Below are 12,824 nucleotides of genomic sequence, written 5' to 3'. Positions count from 1 at the left end.
TTGTAGAGGTAATGCCACACTTTAAAATGGAAGAGATCTATAACAACTACAGAAATGTAACAGAAAGAAACACAATTAGAAATTAGATAGTCATCGGACTACGCAGTTAAACAAGATCCCAGGGAATTGGAAGAGAGGCTAGAAGAAACTACAAGGAATCGTGGAGGCAATAGCCACGGAGATTCCAAGGATTCCTTAGAATGGAGTCCCAGAGGAGGGACAGAGGAAGGGTGGATTGCCAGAGAGGACGGAGAAGGTGATCTGGCCAGTCTAGGAAGCAAGCAGCACTGGGAATGGAGAATGGACTTGGCTGCAGGGGATCGGATCCTTCCAGCTGAGCATGGTTCTCGATGAAGGAAGTTTAACACTCTTAGCACCTACACGAATAACAACTTTTGGCCAGAATGTCACAGCATTCAGTGTGTGTACATTCAGCATCAGATAAATAACCTTTATGACTAAAATGATCTGCCTAAAGATAATGCCTGCATTTCAATGAAGGTTGAATTTAGCCAAGGGAATAAAATAATTTAGATGTATATTCTACCAACCATATGGTCTCAAAACATAAGTAGAAGTTAGAGAAATGTAAATCAGCATTATAGCATAAACTATACCAATGTATCCTAGTATTATTTCATTAGAGAAGGATCCATAAAAAAGCACAGATTTGATGACAATGTACTAGACATAGGACACCCTGCAAAAACTTCATCATATGCCTTCAAGTGGACATTTGCAGTTGACCCTTAGACCCAAATGTGAAATGCAAAGCTTTTTAACTTCTTCAGATATCATAAAAGAAACTTCAGGTGACCTTGATTTTGGTAATAAAGACAACATCAGAGATATAATATGCAAAAGAAAACTTGGTAAACTGAAAAATCTTTTCCTAAAAATCTCCAGTGATGAAGCTGGCAGCTGCATCGCTGATAAGAGAAATGCCTCCCGATGATACTCTGCAATGCTCATGGGCCAGTGCCTTGTTCAGTCATCACCAGAGAGGCTCCCTCCTACAGCAGATGGGAACAGATACAGAGACCACAGCCAGAGATTACACAGAGAGTAAGGGACCTTGGGACACTCAGTGCTAAATGGGATGTCTCCATCACATCCTCTCCTCTCTCCCCCAGGGAACTCTCCGGGAGAGAAGGCAGCCAGAGGGGACAGAGGATATAAAGAAGGCAAGACCCTCCAAATGTACTTGACTAAAGCTTTTGTAAACCCCAGAGACCAAAGCTGCAAGCACGGTCTGCACAGGTCTGCAGCGTGTCCTCTGCGTATGTAAACTTCTAGTGTAATGTTTTGGTGAGATTTCCAAGAATGTGTATGAGTGGGGCTCTGATTCTTGTGCTTTCTCCTAGGCTCTTTCTGACTATCTCGTCCAACTTTGATGTGATGGTTTTTTATCTTATATTTATTTTTATTTTACATATTTGTTTATATATTTTATTTTGTTGTATGTTTTAAAAAATGAATGAATGGATGACTGGACACCTAGCTATTAGGTTAAAGATTAACAACTGAACTGTCACACCTGCTGGGATAGAGGAAGTCAGTTTTCTCCAAATGAGTGACATTGTGTATATCAACCACTGCAGGCCAGGCTTCAAGCTCAGTAGTTGACTAACATATAATGGATTCTGCAGGTTTGTGTGTGTGTGTTATTGATGTTGTTGTTAATTTGGTGGGTTTTGTTGTTCATTTTGTTGGGGGGTTATTCTATTATTTTGGTTTGGGGGGATATTGTTATACTGGTGTTTTGTTTGTTTTAGAAGGGATTTGGGTGGGTGCAGAGGAGAGGATCTGGAAGGTTTTGGAGGGGAAAGAATATGATCAAAATATAATTAATATTAAAATTGTTTTAATGAAATGTAAATAAGAAAGGGGGTATTCATCTGAATATACAAGGAACTCAAATTTTAATTCAAAGATCAGAAATGATCTCAACTTTAAACAACGGCAGAGATCTGGATAGCTCACCAGAGCTCACATAGAACATAAGCCTATGAAAAGACATCTGAATGTCAGAGCTGCAGACTATCAGTATCGTCAGACACACTGAATGACTAAAAGGGGGCCAGCACAGTTGTGGAACCCAATAATCCCATTCTCAGCACTGGAGATGCAGACAAGTGGATCTCTCTGAGAGCAAGGAAAACTCTACTAACCCCAAACAGAGATGAGGAAGCAAAAACAGGAACTCCTACTGCTGGTGGAAATGCAGTAACCTCCTGGGAATGCAGCTTGGCAGTTCCTGACAGAATCAAACATCCCTACCATATGATCCCACAATCACAGGCCTTGGGTTTTATCCAAGTGAGTTGAAAACATGTCCACATTCATTAAAAAAAAAAAACTATAAATGTTTATAGCAGCTGTTTCCACAATCACCAAAACTTGAAGGCTCAGTAAGTGAATGGATAAGCTATTGCAGCCATCCGTTTCTATCTTAAAGGAAAACAATTGACGTCTGAACTGAAAATTAAAAAGAGAGAAATGATATTCTAGGAGGCCGACTGGAAGCTATGGCAAGGGATAAGCACAGAAATATGGAAAATATAGTCAGCCCTTCAACACCAAGGCGCTGCATAGTTTTATGTCAGCTTGACACAAGCTAGAGTCACTTGAAAGAAGGGAACCTCAGTTGAAGAAAACGCTGCTGTAAAGTCCAGCTGCAGGGTTATTTTCCTAGTGATTGATGGGGGAAGGCCCAACCCATTGTGGATAGTTCCATCCCTGGATTCTATAAGAAAGCAGACTGCACAAGCCATGGGGAGCAAGCTAGTAAGCAGCACCTCTCCGTGGTCTCTCCCTCCAGGATCCTGCTCTCTGTGAGTTCCTGTTCTGACCTCCTTCAGCGATGGACTACAGTGTTGGGTCACAAGCAAAAGAACCCTTTTCCTCCCTAACTTGCTTTTGGCCATGGTGTTTCATCACAGCAATAGTAATCCTAGCTAAGTCAACCACCATGGTAAATCTCTCCAGTTGGAAGTGTCAGTTTTAACATCCCCAGTCCTTACCCACTAAAGCAAGCTCATCACAGGAGCCACCAGAAGATGCCATAGTATAGCATTCTATGCTAGCATGATCCTACTAGTTTTCAATTTAATGCTCTACATTTCTTTGTACTTTGAAACCTTAGTCTAAGTTTTGGTAAATTTTAACTTTTATATTAGATTTGTACATAGTTTGATAATTATGTATATCTATGTTATGCATTGACATACCTTTTTTTTTTAAAATAAAACTTACAAAAGTTCTAGGTTATAAAATGTACACCCTTTTCAAATTAAATCTTCCCGGTGCCCTGACCCTCCAAGATAGGTCAGTGAATTCATCAAATTCTTCACACCCATGCTGTTCAAGGGTCAGCAATAAAGAATGCCTAGAAAAGGTCCTCCAAAGCTCTACTGCACAAAAGCTCTACAGAATGACTTGCCTATCCACGTTGCCTTTGTTTTCACAAAGATGCCACTCCTTCCATCCTGAAATTAACCTAAGAAGTCCTGACGTGAGTCAATTTTAAGAACTAGAAAGTCAGTTGAGAAGACGTCCGTTCCCTCACCCAGCAGGGCTGGCTGGACCCCTTTCACAGTGCAGACTGGTTGCGGGATACTTCCAAGCAGTCACTCTCACGGTGTTCTCAACACCCAGTTATGTTCTCAGGCCCTTATGGTTGGTGCCATTTCCTCCTGGCACATAGGACCGTTTCTAAGGTCAAGAAACAAGCACTAATAGCATACCTGTCTAAAGTGACTAATCCTCTCCCTACACAGGAGTACTTTAAAACCCATCATTTGATGTGAGGTGAAGAAGCAAAACACTCCATGGAAAAGGCAAAGAAGCAACTACGCACATGGAAAGATGCCCATTGCTAATCATAGGAGCAAAAATGAAATAGACCACTTGACTCAATGTGAAAAAAAATCACACTAAAAACCAATGGAAAACAAGTACAAACAAGACATAAAGCAAGCAGAAGTGGCAATAGCCACCCGAGGGAAGGTTCGTCGTTTCTTAGAGACACACTGTAGCAGGCAGCTGGAGAGATGACTCAGTTATCTGAGTAAGGGTTAAGAGCCCTTACAGAAGACCAGAGTTCAGTTCCCAGCACCCACATGGCATCTCACAATAACTGTGGTTTCAGCTCCAAGGATATTTCAGCAGCCAAGGATATTTGCATACATGGGATGCATACAAGCTTACATCAGCACATAGGCGCATATATATACACATGAATCAAAATAAAAGTCTTAAAAAAAGAAGACACACTTTACCATCTGATGCAACCATCTTAATCCAGGATATTTACACAGCAGGTGGGGAAAACACAGAATCGCATGACAACTGTGCACACATTTAGAGCAGCTTTATTCATTACCAGCAAAAACGCTGAAAACGCGTGAAATGACCGCCAAGCGGTAAATGGATACAATCACATAATCATAAGGGAGAATACTAAACAGTAAAAATCAGTAATAGGTACAGGAAGTATACATATGTTATCTTGCTGCCTTATATGAAGTGAAAGAGGGTGGTCGCACAGACTGTGTGACGCCATTATTGGAAATCCTAGGAAAGGCGAAAACCACTGATGGTCACTGGGGGCCGCAGGGCAGAAGCACGGTAAGGACAACGTTGCCTGCAAAAGCGACAAGGGGAAATTTCACGTTGATGGTAATGTTCTTCATCAAGGCGGGGTTGGCCGCATCGTCTTATACAGAAGATAAAATACACTGAGACTATACTCTTAAATTGGTTAATTATCTGCAATGCCCTAAAGCTTAAAGAAGGTATGGAAATATATCAAAAACTAACAATGGTAACATGACCTTTGCTGGATACATTTTTCAAATATTCTCCAGTCAACATTTTTTTTTAAAAATCAGAAAAATGCTGTTTAACAAAAAGGATTATTACAAATATATGGATATATAACATAATTATAGTCACTTAAGAATAAATACAATCACAGTGCTGAGAATGAGGGGAAATACGCCATCATTTACTTAGTCTGGGTGCGCAGATACTGAAATAATTTTAAAGTAGACTTTGTTTTTACCAATGCAGCAAAACACAGTTGCGATTGACTTAAAATTATCTAGAGCTTTTTTCCCAGTTAACTAGGAAGGCATGATATGCTCTCAGAGCAGTATGCAGCCGTAATTTCATTTCTTCTAGCAAGTTCCAGGGTTTTTGTTTTTTTTCTGACTTATTCTCTGGTGTACAAAGTGAGAAAACACACAGGCTTTCCTTCTTGGTGACCTATTTTTTAAGACCACTATAGAACACATCACTTTGGGGCCTGGGATGCGTTGTCCGTTAGCAGTCCTAGAGTGTCAGCAGGGTCTTCAGAGCGCCTGCAGCTCACCTTCTACTCTGCCTGGCTGTGGCAGACACGTCGACGAGCGGTAGAAACTCCACACTCATCTTTGTGAGTTGCTCACCCGGAAACAGTTCTGAAGCATGCTTCCGTTGCTGTGAAGATTCAATACTGGCTTGAAACACACCTTGACTTGAGGGGCAAAACTAATATGCTGTAGAACTGACGTAACTATTACCATCCGTGAGTTCAGGGAAAGACGTACTTTTGGTGAGACAATCCACAAGAACAAATTTAGGACAGCGTAGTCTCAAATCTTTGTACACAGCGCCAGGTGACATACACTCAGACATGGGAGCAGCAGCTGAACCAGTGCAGTCAGCAAATCCATGGCCATAGTGTGCACGTACCCTGGTCATCTCATCATTTTTGAGGGAAATAGGACCAAATTCCAGTATCTTACAATGAGAAAAACAACAGCACTAAGCCAGTGTTAGGGGCTCCAACAAGAAACCAAGAAGTGCGTTGGAGCAGTAAAAACCTGGTCACTCTAACAAGCCAGGAACAGCACGCTCTGTCAGACCCCATCAAGAGTGTAAAGATGCATAGGAGTGGTGTTTTATAGGCTGGGGATGCGGCTCAGTAATCCAGCACTTTGTCTATCGTGCGTGAGGCCCTTGGCTGAATCATCTCCAGGATCACCAGTATAAAAAATAAATGGGAGATTACTAGATGTTAAATCTATTTCATGGACAACAGTAGCAAAGCCTAGGGATTCTCTGCATCAGACACTAGTGTGGGGTCCTCTACACACATTAGCATGTCTATTCCTGACAACCTTCACCTGTCCTTCAGCTAAGGAAGAGTCTGAGCCGGGACAGAACCCCCGTCACATCCAGACATGTGCTCGGTTGCTACACTGTGCTACACAGGACAGTAAGGTGGTATAAGAACACTTTTAAAAAGTTAAAAAACAAAACAAAAAGAGCAACTAAGTGAAATTAGTGATAAGCAGAACCTTAGAAAACAAACCAAGAAGTTAGCTGAGATTTACACATTGTACATTTTATTAAATACTGGGCTTTATTACAACAAATTTACTCATAATAGAAGTTCATTTAAAAAAATGTGGTTGTATTCAAATTCTTACTTCACACTACTTTTTGGCCAAACATTCTATTTTTACTGTCTCTAGACAGTCACTATGGACAGAAAATTAATTTTGCATAATAGCATAAAGGACTTTCTCAATGTTACAACATGTAATACATGGAAGAAGAATTCTCCCAGAGCGTGGACATCTCTACAACAGAGTATGTGATCAGAGAGCATACTGCTTTTCCCAGTGTCTTTACAGGAGCTTTGACGACACTGTTTAAACATGCACATAACTCTTTACTACCCACTGAAAATTTCTATCTTACACAAAAAGTGATTCATAACCCAAGGCTTGACATTTTGACAAAAACTAAAAACAAAACAAAAAAAGAGAGCGAGAAACATGGGCGTCAGGATGAGTTCCAGGCCATCATGGAGAGCTGTCAGCTGTAATATCCCTCCTGTGACCGTGGTGGCAAGTTCCTCGGGACGGCCTTTTCCTGTGTTTTGATCAAGTCTAGAATAGCGGACAGTACCGCGCAGTCTCTGGACTTAGTATCGTTCCAGTCTACTGGATGAGGGCGCTCAATCTTCTCTTGCAAAAGGCTGTCCAGTTCTTTCCTTAGCCCCTAAGGTTGAAAGAAGCAAACATGCTCATCAGGGATGATGAACTTTAGAGACTGTCAAACACAAATGTGACTTTAGTGGTGAAAAGGATTTTCCTAAGCTATTAGGAAGAAGAGTAAAATACCCGCAGTGCAACCAACTAAAAGTATGGTTAAAAGACTCAAACTTTAATCCTTGGAAGTCTTTGGAAGATTATATTACTACATCGGAAAGAATTTGGAAAACTAAAATTGGTCAGTACTACTGAGTATCTTGCAATAGAGCAAAAACATTCTTTTAAAAATCATTTATTTATCTCGGGCCATGATGTGTGCTCCGAGGACAATGCAGCACTTTGGGTCTGGGCTCAGCTGATTTACATGCTGAGCCAGTCATCTGTGGCCCCAAGACCACATTTTCACTTGCATGCAAACTTGCAGACAACCATTAGTATCAATCACCTTAACAAGATGGGCAATTCTTTCTGGGGACTGAAACACAATCCATTCATCCACAGCAATAACTTCCTGGCCATTGTCTTTCTGGATAGAAATATCTCCCCCAAAGAACAGCAGGCAGTATGGTGAAACTTCTGTACAGTCGTACAAGTAAATCTGTAAAGAGATTAGAGGTAAGTAAGTGATGAGTAAGCAGGGAAGGACTGCCACCACATCAACTCAATGTCCCAGACACTGATCTTTCCAAAATATGCATTAGCTCACTAATGTGACTCTGAAGATTAATTTCGAAGAAATAACATTTTAAGCGAACCATTCTTAATTCCTAGAGATTTTATATTTCTGTTCTAAAGTATATGATTTCCCTTGAATATGTTCTGAATGTCAAAACTAATGAACATCAATAAAGCTAAAGGTATTTTATCTGATATATCAACACATAAAAAATAGAATCCCACTTACTATTCTGAACACTACTAAACTTATTATGTAGAAGGATATGGTCATACCAAGAAATCTTTACACAGTGCAAACTCCTGATAGCACTTCTTGAAAGCAGGTTCTCAAGAAAAACCACCCACATCAAGTAACTAATTGCTTGATGAAATGTACAAAAAAACACATCAATTATAGAAAAAAACCTATAATTTATCTCAGAAAAAAATAGAATTTTTTGTTTTTGGTTTTTTGAGGCAGAGTTTCTCTGTATTGCTTTGGAGCCTGTCCTGGAACTCTCTTTGTAGACCAGGTTGGCTTCAAACTCACAGAGATCCACCTGCCTCTGCCTCCCAAATGCTGAGATTAAAGGTGTGCGTCACCTCCGCCGGGCCCAAAAATAGAATGTCTAAAGTATAGAATTATAAAGCTGTGATGAGGACATCCAGGTTTACAGTTATGTTAAGTGTCCACTCACACTGCTTGTCCTCATCTTCAGGTGGTAGATGAGCCAGTTGTAGTGGAAGTCAGTCTGCTCCACATTGACAGACTTCGGGTGGATAGAAACCAGACCGTCACATTTTGTGTGGACTTTTACCCTGTAAAAAAGTTACAATACAGTTAATAAGTGTCTTAAGGGATCTTTTCCCCCCTAATTACTATAAAAAATTATTTTGAAAAAATAATAGGTAGCTTACGAAGGGCAAAAAGGAAGCATGTGGAGTGATTAGGGAGATTATTCTGAGAGAACAGTCTACACTTCACTAGGACCAGCACCCTCAACCTATATAGCAACTGTGAAATAATCAACTAAAAGCTTTCCCAGAAAAACACAAAATTAACAATTAAAATACTTTTGAAGAGAATTCTGCTAAGACTGATTTTTAAATTTCTTTCACTTGTGTATGAGAGTTTTTGCTGCATGTGTATGTGTGCAGCACATGTGTGCTTAGTACCCATAGAGGCCAGAAGAGGACACCGGATCTCTAAGACTGGAGCTACAGGCAGAAGTGAGTGGCCGTGTGGGTGCTGGGAACAGACCCTAGGTCATACGGAAGAACAGACAGTGCTCTAACTGCTGAGCCACCTCTTCAGCCCCTTTAACATGTTTTCAAGTGTTTTCCATTCACTCAAATTTCTCAATTTCAAAATACCTATATTTGGAATGGATATGCTTTGGATTCTTGGAGAGTTTTCCTTTTTATTACAGTGATTTATCTTGTGTGGGGAAGGAGTCACGTGTGATGGTGAGGTGACAACTAGGACCACTCTCTCCCTTTGCCATGTTAGTTTCAGGGATGGGGTACAGAACTCAGGATGTCAGGCTTGGCAACAAGTGCCTGCCTACTAATCCGTCACTATCATAAATCGGGGAACTATGAAGCAGAAAAATTCCTCACTTATCTCCAACTGGTACTAAGGCTATGTGGACATAGGTTCCACTTCTCTAAAGAGTGAAATTACAGTTTTATTCAAATCCGTGTAACAAAATATCCTGTTTTACAAGGAAGAGGAAAACAAAAATGTGCGCATGCGCACACACACACTGAGCAAAATCTAGTCTAGTCAATTTCTCCTCTGGCATTGTCTCTCACACTGCTTGGTCAGTCTTTAACGTTTATAGAAGTTCCATGTTTTCTAACTTGCTTTGTAAATGCGTATCAGACAAGTGACTAAATCTGTGTTATGAGGGACAATTTCCTATGCGCAATCATCCCTATGCATCTAAATCATCAGACATGCAAAAAATTCCAGCACCATAAGCTGAAAATATATTTCAGAGCTGCAAGTAGTCATAACAATCTTCAATGCTTACATTTTTCTTTTTTTACCCAAATTTAGTCGGATTTTAGCAACTTTGGGATATAAACCAGCACAGATGACAGCTTTAATTATCTTCTCATTATCTATTGGGAATAGGAAAGAAGAGGGAGGGAGAAAAGTGAACCACTGAGACAGTGACTTACACTGCTGGCGTGTGCGCACATGTGCGCATGCGTGTGCTGCTTTACCTGAATTTATATTAGCTTTTGGATCCTTAGGACTTCTACTGCTTACAAATCCAGCTCCAAGAAGATGCTCAGCAAACTGTCCCTTCATGTTATGCAGCATCTAGAGGGTAGTGGTAACAAGAGATAGAAAGTCTTCACGCACAAAGCCTGTGAATCACATGCACCTCAGTTTAGCTTTCAGCTTCTCCTGCCTCACAAAAACACTGGCACACAAATGTGATGCATTTAAGACAGATTTCTTCTTAATTATATGTATGTGTGTATTCCATGTGAGTCCCAGTGCCTGTGGAGGCCCTAAAGCTTCAGACTGACTTACAGCTGGAGCTACCGTAGTTAAGAGCCACAACACATGTTCTGGAAACCAACTTGGGTCCTCTGCAGCAAGAACTTTTAACTGTTGAGCTCTTTCCACCTCAGCTCTTAAATGTGATCATTTAAGGAGAGAGCTGGTAAAGCACAAAAACCACTTTGTGTAAATAAATTTTATTAGAACACAACTACATTCTGTCTATTCTTTGTTGCTGCTTTTGTACTCTAATAACAGAGATGAGTGCTTTTGAAGATACATAGCCTGCAGCCTAAATTATTATTTGGTTGGGGGGGTGACAAGAAAAACTGTATAAGGGGAACAACCACTAATGTTTAAAAATTAATCCACTTTTCAAGACACATGAGTTTTGGAACTGCTCTTTACTCTGTTGTTAAAAACAAGAAGAAACAACAAAAAAACCAAAGCAATTCCAAGATTAGCTACTGTTAACATACTGGCACAAGAGTATGTTTCTTAAGAGAAACCATGAGTTAAGCAGAAATGATGGCAGGCTCAGGATAGCGAAAGAAAAGTGTTCCCCACCTTGGTTATCTGCATAATTGGTAATACTGTACACATTCACTATGCATACACACCAAAGGGGGAACCAGAAAGAAGCATACTTAAGATGAGATCTGATTTGTTTTGTTTCTTACTTTTGTTAACTGGGTTTTTGAAGCAGAATTTCATATAGCCCAGGGTGGCCTCACATTGAGTATCTGAGGCTGGCCCTGAGTTCCTGATCGTCTCCGTGTCTTTACCTCCTGAGTGCTGGGATTACAGGTGTGCTGCACCACCTCCACCTTGAGATTGGCCTTCAAAATCATAAAGCTGTTTTCATCCAAGCACTGTGGTACAAATCTGTAATCTAAAGCATCTGCGAGGCTGAGACAGAAGAACTAGGAGCCCCAGGACAGCTCAGCTACAAGCAAGACCATTCAAAAACAAATTTTTATAAAGTGGAACTAACGTTTGTTCAAATTCAAGAAGTTCCACAGAAATGAAAATGAATGATCCCAATGAATCTGTTTTACAAGCATAGAAATGTTTTCTAAGAATTCCTTCAGGGTTAACAAAGAGATTATAATACATAAAACTGGTTACATGCAAGTGTTTCTTGTAGCAAAAGATGTAGCTTGTTTCCTCGTATAAGTCCTCTTCTAAAAGCGCATGACAGATAGCAGCCCCATCCTCCTGGTCATCTCAGCATTCTAATTTCAGGGAAATCACCTTTGCCTACAGTCCCACTGTGTAGCTCCTTCACGACCGAGTGTTCCTTTTATAGCTAAACAATTCCAACACTGTCAATCCTGGGATGCAGCTCCACTGGTAAAATCTTCACTGATTCCTCTTCAGTGACTGTATTCGGGAACTCAGAGAAGAGCAGTTCTTGGGTGCCTGTCCTTTGTCATGCACTTGACAAGTAACCTGGAGTTAGCCATCTTTCCATAACAAAGCACCTTTCATTTCTCCATCTCAGAGGACGGTCACTGAGAAGAGCCTGGGTGAGTCTCCCCTACAAGATTCCTAGGCAGTGAGACCCACTGAGCCGATGACCAGTCTGGTCCTTAATATTAGTTATCACTTGAATTTTATGGTTTCCAGCTGCATCCATATCACGAAAGCCCAGAGCTTACCTTTATACCTATAATCAGCTTTCTATAAGTGTCTGTTTTGTTGTGCTCGTTGGTCTTTAGTTTGGTTTATTAGCAGCCCCTAGTCCCCACCCCCTTAAAGTTCACTCTTACCATCTTGTCTTCTTTTCTTTGTTTTGCTGAGTGAATCATCTTTTCAGTAACCCTGTACTATGAAACAGTTGCTAAGGTATTTCTATTGAAATATACTATTTCCTTCGTATTTTTGGGCCATTGTTGTCCTATCATTTTTCATTCTGCTGATAACTGGACATTTTTTTATTACAATGTTAATTTCTTGACACACACATATAGTCTTTGTATGTAGCTAATTTTACGACAGATATAACTGGACAAAGTGGAAGCATATGTACTAATCTAGTACACATGACTAGTGCAAATCTTCCAGTATTACCTGCAGCGTGTTTGAAGACAGAAAGTACTCCCAGCAGTAGTCTTTCTCATGTCTGAAACCACGCCGCTTCGCTTCCTCCCAACCCTATTGGACAAAGAAATGACAAAACTCACTCACACAGTGCTCCACACCAAAGACTGCTCAGCAGTTTCCACCTTTACTAACAGTTTAATTCACTCATGTGCCATGTTCTCTGCAAAATGTCAAAGAACTTTTAAACACGTGACAAAAGGTCCCAAGTTCTTTACCATCCCAGTACCCAACAATGCTACTGGCGTAACATACTGTGTATTTTACACAAAATCTTTCCATTGTATATCAAGTATTCATCAAAAAAGAATACTAATAAATAAATTTCAATGTTATCATACATTTCCAATTTCAAAATCAGGGTTTTCTCAAGAAGAATAAGAAAAGAGGGCTGAGTGTTTAAGAGCACTGGATGGTTTTCCAGAGGTCCCGAGTTCAATCCCAGGAGTCATACGGTGGCTCACAACCATCTGTAATGAGACCTGATGCCCTATCTGACC

At 40.4% G+C, this 12,824-nt stretch overlaps 1 protein-coding gene across 1 annotated transcript in view; it reads right to left on the bottom strand.

The window, feature by feature from the left end:
* Positions 1 to 4,357: 4,357 nt before the first annotated feature.
* The window catches only part of Dhx36 (DEAH-box helicase 36), a 36,390-nt gene continuing 27,923 nt past the window's right edge, over positions 4,358 to 12,824 (bottom strand). Inside the window, exons 20-25 of the mRNA XM_005077926.4 lie at positions 12,295 to 12,378; positions 9,936 to 10,035; positions 9,740 to 9,830; positions 8,402 to 8,522; positions 7,492 to 7,644; positions 4,358 to 7,053 (exon numbers count right to left, since the gene is read on the bottom strand). Coding sequence (XP_005077983.1) covers positions 6,868 to 7,053; positions 7,492 to 7,644; positions 8,402 to 8,522; positions 9,740 to 9,830; positions 9,936 to 10,035; positions 12,295 to 12,378 — 735 coding nt within the window. The 3' untranslated portion in view covers positions 4,358 to 6,867. The remainder of the gene's footprint in view (positions 7,054 to 7,491; positions 7,645 to 8,401; positions 8,523 to 9,739; positions 9,831 to 9,935; positions 10,036 to 12,294; positions 12,379 to 12,824) is intronic.

Source organism: Mesocricetus auratus, unplaced genomic scaffold, assembly GCF_017639785.1.
Source record: "Mesocricetus auratus isolate SY011 unplaced genomic scaffold, BCM_Maur_2.0 Super-Scaffold_100011, whole genome shotgun sequence".
In the NCBI taxonomy this organism is placed as follows: Eukaryota; Metazoa; Chordata; class Mammalia; order Rodentia; family Cricetidae; genus Mesocricetus; species Mesocricetus auratus.
This window is presented reverse-complemented; position numbering and strand designations above follow the sequence as displayed.